This window comes from Neomonachus schauinslandi, chromosome 1, assembly GCF_002201575.2.
Source record: "Neomonachus schauinslandi chromosome 1, ASM220157v2, whole genome shotgun sequence".
Classification (NCBI taxonomy): domain Eukaryota; kingdom Metazoa; phylum Chordata; class Mammalia; order Carnivora; family Phocidae; genus Neomonachus; species Neomonachus schauinslandi.
In genome coordinates, this window is record NC_058403.1 from 192952048 (window position 1) to 192966656 (window position 14609).

The following is a 14609-nucleotide window of genomic DNA, read 5'->3' on the forward strand; positions in this document are numbered from 1 at the left end:
TGCTTTACCATTGTGTTATCAGACTGGTTATAGTTCTGCATTATAATTCTCCTGGACTTCTAGGTATGAAGTTGATTTAGCTTTATAATTGTAAATTTAGTTTCTGTCCATCAGTTGATGCTACAGTAGTTAGTATTTGTAACAGTTTTTTTGGCATAAAAGTTTTGCTTAAACTAAGGCGTATGTATTCAGTTAGGAATCCTCCCTATTCCTATTGCTAAATAAAGCAGGTGTATATAAAATCTCCCTGCACATAGCCCATACAGGAAACTTCAGAATCATCTGAGATACTTTCCCCCTATAATTGGAGGAGTACGAAGGCTTCAAGGCCCCTCACTTCTCATGGGTGTGCTACAGGGAACAGGCCGTCAGCCTCTTTCCTGCTGATACCTGCTGCTTGACACGGAGAAGTTCTGTACAGAAAGCAGGAGCATCCTTCATGAGGTGGTACTTGGGGCAGACACCGAGCGCGCTGTATTCGTCTTTGGTATCAGCCTCTCTAAAATAGACCACCATGTATTTGTGAAGGGGAGTCTGGCTTCTCAGATCGCTACAGAAAAGGTTAAAGGCCAGGGGGAACAGGTCTTGGGAATTCTCATGGGGGCTGCCCTCACTCCTGCCACACGTGCCATCACACCTGGGGTGGACATCATTGGAAAGAAGGAAGATGACTTTATCCACAGCTTTCTTCTGAGTCGTAAGCCATTGCACCGGACCCATCTCAGCTATTTTCTTTTTCTGCCACTTTTCAAGGATAACCTCACTTCTGCAGTGGTTCTGAAGAAATTCAGTGAAGTAACAAACTGTGTGATGGAAACAAATTTCAGATGGGTAGACCACAAGAACCTTAATGGGGGGCAGGAGCGTGGTAGTAGGGAAGGAAGCCTTCCTGGTCCTGTCTGTGGAGAGAGAAAGCATTTGTTGTCTGTGAACAGTGAACAGTAGGCTTTCACTCTGGTTTGAACCACCATTAATAAATGATCCCTTGCTAGGGAACGTTGGCTGAGCACCAGCGACGTTGTTACTGCCAGAAAGGAAACTGTCCCCGATGTTCATTTTAAACATATCACCTGAAACACACTGATGTTTAATCCTTAAAGATGCTTTAAGAGATGTATTTTCCAAGTTCTTACCACTAAATAGATCCTCTTCAGCCATATCTTTTCAAGTAAATTCATAGAGGCGGTTGAGGTTTGAGGTACTTTTTTTAGGTGAGTGGTTGTAATTGTACTATTCTCAGTGTCCTGTACAAACAGGGCCACCTGACCTGTCCTTCACATCACGTTTTGAGTTGGGTCAACTCAGTAATTGGACCATATTCTATCTGCAGGTGGTAAAGTTTCTTTGTGGTTGCGTAAGGTTAACTGGTACCCCATTTCAGCTAGAACTGCTCTACAACAGAAACTACATACGAAAGTACTGTAACTAATAACAGGCCATACCATATCCCCCAAACTGGAGTATTCCCAAGGTCAGAGTTCCACATGGCTTTCTTACTTAGGCTATGAGATTAATCTTGTACTGTCCACAACATCACAAGTGACTCAAAGGGTGCATTTATATTTTGTCTCCATGTGGAGAAGAGGAGAAGCAGAGGTTTTCAGTGTATCTGTCCAAATACTCTGATTACTGTATTCAAATCCTTGATGTTTTAGAGTTGGCGAGGTCCCTAGAGTATATGAATTCAAGTGAGTGTTGTTCTTACGCCATGGAAGATTTATTTTTAAAAAGTAGGAACTAGCTTGGAGTACCTATTAGAGGCAAACGCAATTCATTATTAGCTGCCTTTTGCCCACAGCAGTCCTTGTAGACGCCTCGGTAAAAATGACACTGGTGGTAGTCACCAGATTGGGAGGTCCCCATCCCTGCTTTGCCTTGGCAGATGTGGCCTAGTCATTGTTACCAGTATTTGTGGAGAGCTCTATGGCACTGATTACATCAGTGCTACCTGACTTTTGTCCTAACACCAAAATGTGACTGCCTCTAGAGGACTCGTCTTTAAAAAAAAAAAAACTCAAAAGTGTTTTTTTCCTCATTCGGGTATCTTTCGAGAACTGAATTCTCACACTTACTGTGCCTCCACATTAGATAGATCCCAACGGCCAGCACCCATGTGGCCACCAGCAGAGCTGAGAGGAGAAGAGGAAGCCAGCCGCCCAGCATGCTTCTGCCTGGAGAAAACAAAGTTTATTTACCTTCAGCAACACAAAACCAAATGTACCTCCTATTTGGAAGCCAAGAGTTTCACTCTATACTTTGTAGAAGTTTAGGTTCCTATAAAACCTAGGGGCAGTATACCTCTAGGGGATCTGCAGATTGGTGCAATTTTCCACAGCGTGTGCAGGCCATTCGTTAGATGCTCAAAAGGGATATGGGACCCAGGAGGTTAAGAAAGTTCCCCCCAAATCACTTTGGCTTCTTACTCCACATACGTGCAGGCATTTTCACTGTGGTAACCGGAGTTGACGTTCAGGGTTTTTTTTGTTCTTTGATGAATTGATGTTATTGTGGGCATGATTACTTAATATATAGTACACACAGATGCCATTTTTAAAGGCTGTTTTGTTAGACTGACAAACATGGGGGGTAGTGGTGCCCCCCGCAGGCATGTCGGTCAGGTAAGCTCAGGAACCCATAGGCACTGTGCCCACACGGAAGTCAGGATTGCCAGGCACCTGGGTCCTCAGTTTGTTCCGCTGAGTTTCTAAGAATAACACTTTCTAACTTTTGACTCCACCCCAGGCTAGTTCTGCGAACATTTTATTTGTCTGTAACAAGAGAACTGACATCTCTAAATGCAGAGAGACAGTTTCCCCAAACATGCTGCTCTCAGGCATCAGTGAGGCGTGTCTTTGGGGGCTCATAGTCCTAATTTGTTATCCAAATGTTGGCTGTGTGACCACACCAAGCTACAGTCACAGGCCAGGGCCACGGAGACTGGTGAGAAAACCAGAGTGCCGTGAAATGCCCCTTCCCTTCCGTACTTGGTCCTCTAATGCCCCTGACTTTCCAGCCCATCCCTGTGGCACCCTGCACATCCATTTTTGCACTGTTTATCTCCCCCCCACCTTCTTGTGTGTATCCTGTTTCATAAAGGATCCTGCCGTGAATTCATACATAGAACCTTTGTTTTCAGTCTGACGCGGCTTCGCCCTCTACCCCTGCACCCCAGCCCCATGTGCACAGCAGGGACCCCCTTACCCTCCCGCAGGGCAGGTGCACACCCCGGCACACAGCGAACGGGGCGGCACTGGTGGGGCCCCTCAGGTCCCGAACCTCTCTGACGACCGTGCGGAAATGGTGGGCACTTACGACTGTCCAGGGGGAAGGACATGCCCGATTGTGGGCAAAGCACAACTGTTCCTTTGCGTCGGATGCAGTCATTGACACAAGTGTGGAAATACGGAGTCAGCTGAGGGAAAAACAAGAGGCTCAGGAAGTTCCCATCATGCTTCAGAGCAAAACCTCAGCACGATGCCTACGTCCACCAAAACCCTCTCTTTTGGGTGGAACCACACCCCCACCCTGGCATGGTAATAGGACATTTTTTCCCTTGGGCACACTTCCATAACAAAGCCCTAAAATCCAAACCAGTGACCCAAGACCGAACACCTTCCAACTCCTGAATTGTGAACCTAAACTTTGTACGTGTTGCTAATGTGTTGGTTTCCTTATCTAAAAGGGTTAGGTCACCTCCTAATACATATACAAATATTTCCTCTAAAAAAAACCCAGAGCAGTAGAGCTCCTGTTGACAGACACATCCCTGGGGACTAGGAAAGTCTGGTTCCCTGGAAAAGGGATGCCGTCATAATATGCTGCCAGCTATCTGCTCCCTCTGAGTACTGCCTTTATGTCCCAGGGGATGAGAAACAAAAGCTACTTAGACCTCGGGCATGGCTGTGTCCCACTATGACCCTCGATGTCCCCATATCATAAACTCGGAGCTGAAAGAGACCCGAGAACATCTACCGGTCCAACTTCCTGCTTCCCAGTTTCCTGCTTCCCAGGGGAGTCAAAGGAGGCGGCTGCCCTTCAAAGTTCATACATTGACCTCCACCCAAACCTTCTGATTTCCAATCCTTTGTTGCTTCATTTTGCAGTTGGGAAAATTAAATGGTACTCCTGTCTCAGAATTACTCTGAGGCTCTGTGACTAAAAACGGCAAGTCAACAGCCACGAATAAAAGCAGAGGGAATCGTGACCCTGAGGTCTGCTCTGGCCCTTGCCTCTGTAGCCCCGGAGGCAGGGATGCCCCGCAGACGTCCCTGAGGGCCAGGCAGGAGTGTGCTGCGGGAGGGAGATAGAGGGAGGGACCTCATGGAAACAGCTGGAAGGACCAGTGCGCCTGGCCCTCCCCAAACACCTCGTTAAGCCTTACCTGGACCACAGCACCTTCACTTTCCCCCGTCACGGGGATCACCACTGAAGCTCGACTTGGGGGGTTGTTCTGGTGCAGGTTACGTGAGACAAAAATCAAGACACGTGAGCCAGACAAGTGAGGCCAACAACAAACACAGCCAGGGAGGGAAGCGCTCTTCCCAAACTGACTCTCAGTTGACGAGACTGTGAACAACCATTCATTTCCTACTTCTGAAACGTCTACTTTTGGTTGGTTTTAGGTTCTCAGGGACATTTCCAGGGATGTTCCCAGGGACTTGCTTCTCTCTGTTGAAAGCATCGAAAGAGCCTAGCACATTTGGACAATGGACAGTCCTGTCTGCTGTTAACATTGAGAGCCTGTCCAGGGCATCCTAGAGTGTCTACATTTTTCGTCAACAAGGTGAGGAAGGCTGGAGGTTGAGGATGGGGGGGTGGTGTTAGGAAACGAAGGGATGAAGTACCTCCAGCATGTTAGAAAACCCAATCACAATGTTATTTCGGATGAGAGCCATGTATTTGTTCCCAAGGGGGCTGGTTGTAAAATTCACTTCTACTGCCGTCTCGTTCTTCTTACAAGCAGTGATGTTTGGATCCCACAGACTTCCTAAGTCAAGAGAGAATCACATGGATGGAGTTGCAAACTGTCGCTCATTTAAGTCCCCCAAAGGGCTTGACAAAAACAAATCTAAGTTCTCAGGCAATCGTGCATCCAAGAGATACGGGCTCTACTGCATAGTGCACTTTTTATTAATCACTGCTCCCAGAACCTCAAAGTATCTGCCGCCCAAGAAAGTTTAGGGGCCCCATGTCACTGCTTTGCATAAGATAGCTTCCCTGGGCTGGGGGTAGTGGGAGGCACAGATCGGGTTCTACTACTCCTATTCTCAACATCCATTTTGAGTTAAGGGTAGGGTCAGCATTTTCTCCTTTTCAGGATGGGGAGGAGGAACCACGGGCCACAAGACATGTCTAAGATTATAGAGCAAGTGAATTCAGCATCAGGACTACAGCTACTAGAACATTCTGGGTTCTAGGAGCTTCATCCATCAGACCATTCTGCTGGCTTTACTGAATGTGAAGAAATAAGGAAATGCCTCATCGCTTAGCAGATACTCAGACAGGCCTACCCTGTGGGAAAAAGTCAGTTGATTGTTGTGACTTGCAAATCAGCACCAGGTTAATTTCCAGGAACATGAGAGATGATAGTATGCATTGTTTCCCCCACCTGGGAGAGCATTTCAGGCCCTAGCTCAGAACTGTCTTTAGGAGCGGGGGTCTAGGACTGATTACAGGCCCACAGAGCTCCTCACACTCACCGTGCCCTCCATAGTCCAGATCTCTCTTGGTGCGGGGCAAGAGAGGAAGCAGAAAGCTCCAAGTCTGCCTTCCACCAAGGAGACTGCATGCAGCTCAGTCTGACAGGGTGCACAGGGATGCCTTATGGGGTCAGGGTACCTAAAAGACAGGGACTGGTCCCCTCTTATACCACTAGCCTCATTAGCATCCTAAGACTCTACTACCCAGAAATTTACACACGCCCTTGTAAAATCGGTGGAAACTGGACGCTTGGGACTGATTATCCTGAAGGGACTTATTTCAAAATTCAAAGGGTAGTTAGTGGCAGGTTCTAATAGCCTCGCATGTGAAAGGCGAACCCCCGTGAAGACACAGGTTGAGAATATGCTTTTAGGTCATGACTTGAGCTAACACTTGCACCTTGAATGTTTGCTAATCCAAACAGAAGGTTCACAGGGTCCCGGTGGCCAGAGGTCAGTGGTATTGCTGTCTGAGCAGGTGGAGGGACTTATAGATTCCCCTCCAGTCAGGAGGGCCTTCCATCAGGATGGACCACCACAGGTGCAGTTTGGCCAGAAAGGATCATTTCACCAAGGCGGTGCGTATTTTTCTGTGCCTGCTCCTCACTACCTAAAGCTACTCAGAGTCGGCCTTTCTCTGGACAGGCTGCTTGATTCAGCGGGCACAGGGCCGGCCGGGGGTCAGCCCACTGCGCATCTCTAAGCCTCGGTTTCTTTGAGGAAGATGAACTGAGCTGGGTGGGCTCCAGTTTCTTCTAATAACAAAAGCAAATGTTGTATTTACTTACCTGCCTCAATGCACTTTTTTTTGTGTTTCATTATGTGGTTTAGGCAGCCTGCAGATTTGAATGAAAGTTTTTACGTTTTAGAAAACGGTATCTCTGCTCCACTCCCTTGCCAACAAGTACACACAACACAGGGTTACCACACTTGTAACAAATTGCCAGAACATTCAAGATGTGAGGTAAGATAGCGAATTTAAACTGGACGCTAACATTTGACTACTAAACAGATTACCCACGAAGTGATAGCCAGAGTCTGATTTAAATACAATCTTCATCAGAATAGTACCTGTGATCCCCAGGAGAAGACTCAAACCCTTGAAAATGAGTTTTGATCATATATGTAAATACTGCCCCTTCCAGGAGGTGGAGCTTAACTCACCCCCCCACACCCCTACCCCAGAGTAGGGCAGATTTAGTCACTTGTCTTCAAGAACTAGAGAAATGGACAGTCGGTAGATTTGCAATGGAGATGGCTGGCAGACACCACTGATGTCATGTGGATGTCACCCACCCCTGCTAGGAGGCAATGAAAAGGACACCCCACCTCTGCAGTATCTCTCCAAAAACCCACATCCCCAGGCTAATCATGAGGCGAACATCAGACAGACCCAGACGAGGGGACATTTTGCAGGATCCCTGGCCAGCCTTCCAGATTGTAGAGGTCACGAGGACTAAAGAAAGACTCGAAGCCTGTCACAGACCAGAGGAGACAGGAGACACGAGGACTAAATGTGACCGGAACAGAAAGCGGGCATTCACGGGAAAAGCAGGTGACATCCCAATAAAGTCTGGAGTTTCGTTAATAGAAATGTACCGATGTTGGTTTCTTAGTTTTGACAAATGTAACCATGGTAACGTAACAGGTTAAAGATGGGGGATACCGGGTGAGAGCCCTACGGGAATTCTTTGGACATCTACGCAACTCTCTGTATTATCTTGGCAAACTTATTCCAAAATAAAACATTTCTATTTTTTAAAATGAGGTTTAGTCTCATCGAGAAAGCTGGAACACCCTGGACCGCAAGCTCAAAGAACAACAAGGAATCGGAAATTGCCCCATTTGTCTTGGATGCTTCGCCAGAGACAAGACAGGACTGGAGGACAGAAGAGATGACCCGGCCTGGGTGAGGGTGGCATGGGGACCGCCGTAGCCAGGCACCATGCTGGACCCTCCACCTGCAGCACATGATCCTGCCTCATGCTCACAACAGCCCTGTGTGTGACATTGCAGGTGTGATACCCGAGGGCTGGTTGTGGTGTGGAGTAGTGGAAATGACCCAGCGTTCAGCTCGGTGCCACCCTGCCTCCTGCTGACAGCCCAGGGGCCCACTGGAGGCCGAGACCCAGCCGCTCCTCCCAATACCACAGCCTGCTAGCCAAGTGGAAAGACGTTGTGCAGGACACATTTTGAATCAAGGACAGAGTGGTGGAAGTCACTGACCAAGAAGGACCCGAGTGGGAATGTCAGCTTCTCTTGGGCTGTGTATGTAACCCAAGGCAAGTTACTTAAGCTCTCCATGTCTTCATCTATGCAACGGGGCTCTCCCAACCTTAGGGTTGTTGGATGCTTTGGTGAGAGGATGCATGTTAGGCGCTCAGCACCGGGTCCGACACAGGAAGGGGCTGTCCCCTATGTTTGATCTGACTTACTCCTCTCCCCCACTCTGTGAGGGAGACATAGTTACTGCGTGTTACTCCATCTGTGTATCACAGACGAGGAAACCAGACTCGGCGGGGCCAGATGCTTTGTCCAGGGTACCCCAGCCTCTCTGCACCAAACCACATGCCCCGCGGCAAGCATCCCAGCCAGACGGAGGAGTGAGGGAGTTTACCTGGTGAGGTGAAGTTCACAGACATGGAGGGGGGGTCTTCATTCATATTGGCATTGGGGATATTGTGGGCCCCGATGAAGTATAGTGTGTTCGGCTCTACAGGGAAGCCTGTGTAGGAAAACGTCCACTGAAAGGCAAAGCAGAGAACCCCTGAATCTCCAAACACTGCAATGCAGAGACATGGCACCTTTGTGCGCTGCCCTCTTCATTTATAATTGCCTTCCTTAACCTACTGCTGAAACTGAGGTCTCTAGCCAATGTCTGCTAAGGGAACGTAGCCCACACAATTTGCCATTAAGTCACAGAATCAGAGAAGTATAAGCTTTTAGAGCCGGGATAGAATTTAAGTTCAGCTCCCCTCATTTTGCTGATGGGGAAACTGAGGCCCAGAGATGCTGACTTGTCCCAGGCACAAAGGCCAGCATCCTGCTTCAGGCTCCAAGCTGTAGCTGCTCGGCGGCCTGGGTGTCCAGCACGTCACCCCCTCCCCCAAAGCAAAGGGGCTGGCTGTAAGGACAGTTAGCCAGGGGCCTCAGCGTGCTCACTCTGCCACCAGACGGTCTGGTCTGAGTCTGGAAGGCTTCCGTGTAATTGCACCTCACGCAGCTGTAGGACTGGAGGTTGCTCTTGCCTGTCACGCAGATCTTGGTGGCCTTCAGCAAGTGAATGCTGGCTGCAGAGACAGGAAAGAGGGTGGCTGTTTATTTAGCACCTACTACATGGCCAGGTTGATGCTAGAGCACTTACAGGACTCACCTCAGTTCATATTCACAGCGGTCCCGGAAGGTAGGCACCCTGGTCCCCTGGGTACAGAGGAGGCGAGTGAGGCTAGGGGGGTTTCAGGGAGCTCTGCCCAAGCTTACAAAGCTCCTCAGCAGCAGATATGGATTTAACCCAAAGCCCAAGCTCTTTTCTCCTCACGGGGAAGCCTCAATTTCACAGGATCCTACAAAGGGGATCCTACTCTGGCTCTGCACTATTTAAGGGGAACAGGCCTCCCAGAGTGTCATCCCCAAACGTTTCATGCCAGTTCTGATGACCCCTTCTCTCCCCTATTCCCTGCCTCTCTAAGGCTTACACTCCTTCAAGGCCCAGCCCCCCTAGAACGACAGCTAACCAGTGCCTCACTCTGCGAGGCATGGGGCCACTGCCTTACTGCCCCACCCAGTTCCAGTGCTCTCCTGAGGGCTCCCCCCTGCCTCCATCCCACTCAGATGGAGCACAGCTCCTTCCCGGATGCCCCGGACACAGATCCTGTGCCCCTGTAGCTGAGCGTGCCTCCCCCAGCCCCCCAGAACCCTCCTGCGTGGCAACTGTAGCCCCCTCACCTCTCTGCGCCAGGCCCTCCCAGATTCCTGACTTGGTGGAATTTAACAGAATTGAGCCAGTGGAAACCAGAATCATAGGCTTTAGGCCCCCAGGATTGGTTCATGGAAAGAACTCACAAGCTGCCTTGGGGAAATGCCAGGACCTTCATGGTGCCATGTGGGAAAGGGAAAAGTAAGATACCTGAGTCAGCACTTGCCCTAAACTTGGAGAGGGGATCATCTCGGCGCTTACTCTGTTTTCTTCCATGAAATATAACAACATACAGAAGAGTACACAGATCATAAGTAGAGCCCGTGATGAGTTGTCACACTCATGTAGCCAGTCCCCAGGCCGAGAAACAGCCTAGGAGTGCCCTTCATGCTTCCTGTCAGTCACTCCCGAGCCAAGAGTCACCACTGCTCTGACTTGTAACCACTCAGGTTTGCGTTCGGATGTGAGTGTGGACTCCTGAATCTGGCTTCTTCGGTTTGTGAGCTTCATGCACACTGGGTTTAGTTACAGATCATTCATGCTCATCGCTGCACTGGATTGGATTTGCGATTCTACTGTCATCAGGAATTTGATGCATTCCGGTTTGGGGCTGTTATGAATAACGCTACTGGGAACAATCTAGTACAGCAGTCCCCCCTTATCTGCAGGGGATATGTTCCAAGACCCCCAGTGGATGCCTGAAACCATGGATAGTACTGAACCTTATATATACTATGCGTTTTCCTATTCATTCATACCTCCGATAAAGTGGATAAATCAAGCGCAGCAAGAGATGAACAACAATAATAATAGAACAATTATAATAGACTGTAATAAAAGTTATGTGAATGTGGTCTCTCTGAAACTGTCTTATTGTACTGTGCTCACCCTTCTTCTACGTGAGGAGGTGAAGTGAGGTGAATGACGGAGGCACGGTGATAGAGCGTTAGGCTCCTGCTGACCTGCGGAAGGTATGTCAGAAGGAGGGTCACCTGCTTCCAGAGTGCAGTTGACTGCAGGTAACTGAAACCATGGAAAGCAAAGCCGCAGATAAGGAGGGACCACGGAATGAGGTTTTTGGTGCACTTCTGTATATATTCTGTTGGGCTTATGCCAGGGGTGGAGTTAATGGGCCAGTCTGCACTTTTCTGCGTTAGTAGACACTTCAGGCTTTATTGCTTGATTCAAACTTACCATCTGCCCGGAGTCTCCAGCTGACATTCATCAAAATGGAATAGTCCTCCATGGCAACACTGCTTTTAACAGGTTCCACTTGGAGGTCCCTCAAGTCTCCTGGGGTCAGAGTATGTTGGACCATCCACTCTAGAGACGGTCCTGGGAAGAAACAAAACTGCCTAGGACACTCTCCTCTTGGCCCAGTCCAGTGCCATCTCCTCTCAGTGGCCCACCCTGACCCATCTTTCACTCACAGTTCATCTCTTCTTCCTGCCAAGGCAGGCCAGGCCAGGCCAGACATTTCTTAGTGCTGGCTGTTTTATGGCCGAGGAGATGCTCAGCTTCCTGGCCCCAACCCACGGGACCCTCGGGACCACCCCAGTGCCTGTCCCTGTGTATCTGACATGCTCGTTAGGTCGGTCCTGCCTTCCTCACCCCTCAGCCTGCACTCCAGCCGGCTGGCCCATACAACTGCCCTTCCTACCTCCTAATCCTTGCCGGCACCATCTCTCCTCCAGCTCATCCTTTCCATCCACATTTCTTGGGCAGAGGCTCACCCATTCTTCAAATACTACTATCTCAAACACTCCTTCTCTAAAACATTTGCTTCCTGTTCTCAACTGTAAGTGACCTCCCTATCACAGCACTTGATCTCCCAGAAGCATCAGGCTTCACTTCCCACCCTGAAGGGTCATTCCTGTCCTGCCTGTGCCCCTCTTACTGGCCAGGAAGCCAGCCCATCTGAAACCTGGGAGCTCTGCCTTGCCAGGTGACAGACGCTTCATCCACAGCAGCTAACAAAGCAATGTTTGACCCTGTACCTTGTCTCCAATGACCCATTGCCTGGACTTGGGCCCCCCAAAAGTCCAACTGTTCTGTCAGCCCCAAATACCCATTCCCTAGCACACCTACCGGGTTCAGAGCCACACTGAATCATCTGCAAGAGAGAAAGAAATAAAGTGTCATGTTGAATGCTAGCAAACCCTAAGCCTTCATTTGCCAAATTAGACAAAACACCATCTTTTTCTTTCTTCTTTTTTTTTTTTTTTTAAGATTTTATTTATTTATGTGACAGAGAGAGACACAGCGAGAGAGGGAACACAAGCAGGGGGAGTGGGAGAGGGAGAAGCAGGCTTCCCGCTGAGCAGGGAGCCCGATGTGGGGCTCCATCTCAGGACCCTGGGATCATGACCTGAACCGGAGGCAGACACTTAACGACTGAGCCACCCAGGCGCCCCTTTTTCTTTCTTTCTTTTTCTTTTTAAGATTTTATTTATTTATTTGACAGAGAGAGAGAGAGCACAAGCATGGGGAGTTCCAGGCAGAGGGAGAAGCAGGCTCCCCACTGAGCAAGGAGCCCGATGTGGGACTCGATCCCAGGACCCTGGGATCACGACCTGAGCCGAAGGCAGATGCTTAATCAACTGAGCCACCCAGGCGTCCCCAAACCATCTTTTTCTTAAAATGCATATATGAGTGGCAAACTTTTGGAGAAAAGCTGGGCTGATTCCACTTCAGTTTGGGGGAAACTAAGCTAGCCCATTGTAGGCTGTGATGGACCTGACATTAGCTATCATAGACTTGATCTTCAAGCCTGCTCATCACCTCACTTAAAAACTAGAGGTGGGTCTCCACCCCTCTCTGTGCCTTGCCGCCTTCCCTTGCTGTAAGCAGGGGTGACTCTGGACCATCATGAAGACCCCATCACACTCTATTGTTCAACTGTGGATTCTCAGGACCATCCAGAGTATTTGATTCTTCCCAGGTTAGGGACTAAGCTGTGCTGAGAAGATAAACAGAAGAAAGCTATAAATGCAGTCCATGGTACCTTCCCAGGGCCTTGAAAATAGTCCCCCTCTGATGCAAAAGGACTCACCTGAGCTGTAACTGGGATTTCATCATGTTATCTTTTTAAAGAGCTTTAAAAAAAATAGGTATGTATCATTAGTGCCCAAGAAAGGACAGTACTAAATCCCTTGGAGGTAACAGCTCATGTCTTTAAAAAAAAATAATAATTAGTACTTTCATTTTGGAATAAAATGCTGGACCTAAAATAGTTAACTTTCAGGCAGCACCAAGTTCCAGTGACAAGACCCTATAGGCTAAAAGGCCACCGCTCTGCAGTCTGATCCCTCTCAGACTGAACATTTCCAAACACCTCATAAGAAAAAAGGCAAGACTTTTGATGGTTTGAGTAATCTGGGTTTGTTAGTCCCTCATCTTTGTCTTTTTACAGCTGAACTCCCAAGTAATATCAGACATTTTTTCTTTAAACCAGCCACCATAGTGGGAGCTGAGTTGTTTTTTTTTTTTTTTTAAGATTTTTTATTTATTTATTCATGAGAGAGAGAGAGAGAGAGGCAGAGGCAGAGGGAGAAGCAGGCTCCCCGCGGAGCAGGGAGCCCGATGCGGGACTCGATCCTAGGACCCTGGGATCATGACCTGAGCTGAAGGCAGACGCTTAACCGACTGAGCCACCCAGGCGTCCCGGGAACTGAGTTCTTGTCAAAGGGCCGGTGAGACAAATTTTAGGAAGAAGCAAAGCAACAAGCATAATAGCTGGAGACATCAGGGCACATGAATGGGGTTTGTCTTCCCATAACCATCAACAAGTAACCACCATGTTTTATGCTCTATGCTATGCTAAGAGGGCGGAGATATAGTTGCAAATGCTTTTTGAAAGATTTTTCATTAGTGACCCAGGATTGAGATTCCCTCAATCCTTCAAGGCACTGGGGAAGAAAGGAAACCGGCCAGAGTCCAACAGATTCCAGCTCCAAGGTCATGGTACCCCAGCACAGGGGGAATCAACATGGCAAAAAAGGGCAAGTGGTAATGGAGATACAGTTCTTGTGCCCAAAGTTGGGCAGACCTCAAGAGTGCAAGCAATAACAATATTGAGCACCTACTATGTGCCACACTCCTTGAGGCTGCCTTGCAAGCCCTGTCCCTGTTCCTCACTAGATCCAACTGAGTTGGGTATGACTCTTCTCTTATATAGATGAGGACACCGAGCCTCAGCTGGCATTTGAGTCCGGGTCCGTCTGATTCCGACGACGCCCCTGGCTCCAGCAGCCTGAAGCCCCGGGGCGACCTGGCCGGGACCCGTCGGGCTGCCCCCCAGAGGGTGCAGACGTGCCCCTTCCAGGCGGCCCTCCGGGAACGAGCGTGAGCTGGGCGCAAGGGGAGGGGGTGCGGACGCCGTCGGGCTCCGGGTTGCAGGGACGGGACGCAGGAAAGGGGCGCGGGCGGAAGCTTACCGGCTCCGGGGACACTGCTCCCCAGCACAGCGTGGCCAGGCTCAGCAGCACTAGCGACATCGCGGAGCCCCCGGCCAGCCCTCCCCGCGGCCGCGCTCTTATCTCGGCGCCCCGGGCCACCCCTCGGGGGCCCCGCCTCCCACAGCGCCGCCCCGGCCCCCGCCGCCCGGAGCCGAGGGCGGCCCCCTCCCTGGGTGGGGACCGTAGGAGCGCCCTGGCCTGCCTGGGCTCGCCGGGATGGGCCGGGTCCCAGCGCCTCGGGGCACCTGGCCGGTGGAGCACGAGCGGGCACGGCCCGCCCCGGGCCCCGCGCACACGTGCGAGGAGTGAGCCAGGTGCGCGGCAGCACACGCGCCCTCGGGCAGGCCCGGCGCAGACCCGGTCCGAACCGCCCGGCCGCCGCTCCCCTCCAGGCCGCGGAGAGCGCGCCGTGCGCCGGCGCCGCCAGTTAGAGGGTAGCGGGGCCAGGGCCGGGCCGCCGCCGCCCGCTCCGCCCGCTCCGCCCGCCCCGCCCGCCGCCGCCGCCCGCTCCGCCGCAGTCCCCCGTCCCAGCCGCCG

The 14609-nt window shown here is 50.4% G+C and overlaps 1 protein-coding gene across 1 annotated transcript; it reads right to left on the reverse strand.

Annotated features, from left to right (window-relative positions):
- Positions 1-317: 317 nt before the first annotated feature.
- Positions 318-14111, reverse strand: IL17RB (interleukin 17 receptor B). Its single transcript, XM_044916829.1, has 11 exons — positions 14052-14111; positions 11704-11728; positions 10810-10950; positions 8862-8989; positions 8317-8443; positions 6488-6535; positions 4830-4987; positions 4382-4450; positions 3309-3412; positions 2073-2167; positions 318-899 (listed from the first exon to the last, which is right to left on the reverse strand). The coding sequence occupies exons 1-11, from the start codon at positions 14109-14111 to the stop codon at positions 352-354; spliced, it is 1503 nt and encodes a 500-aa protein (XP_044772764.1). The 3' UTR covers positions 318-351.
- Between the last annotated feature and the right edge of the window lie 498 nt (positions 14112-14609).

Coding starts and splice junctions, on each gene's coding strand:
- IL17RB (XM_044916829.1), bottom strand. CDS start 14,111: ATGTCGCTAGTGCTGCTGAGCCTGGCCACGCTGTGCTGGGGAGCAGTG. Junction 3,413..4,381: donor GTGAAGGTGCTGTGGTCCAG/GTAAGGCTTAAC, acceptor TTTTTCCCTCAG/CTGACTCCGTATTTCCACAC. Junction 2,168..3,308: donor TTCCCCCTGGACAGTCGTAA/GTGCCCACCATT, acceptor TTCTCCAGGCAG/AAGCATGCTGGGCGGCTGGC.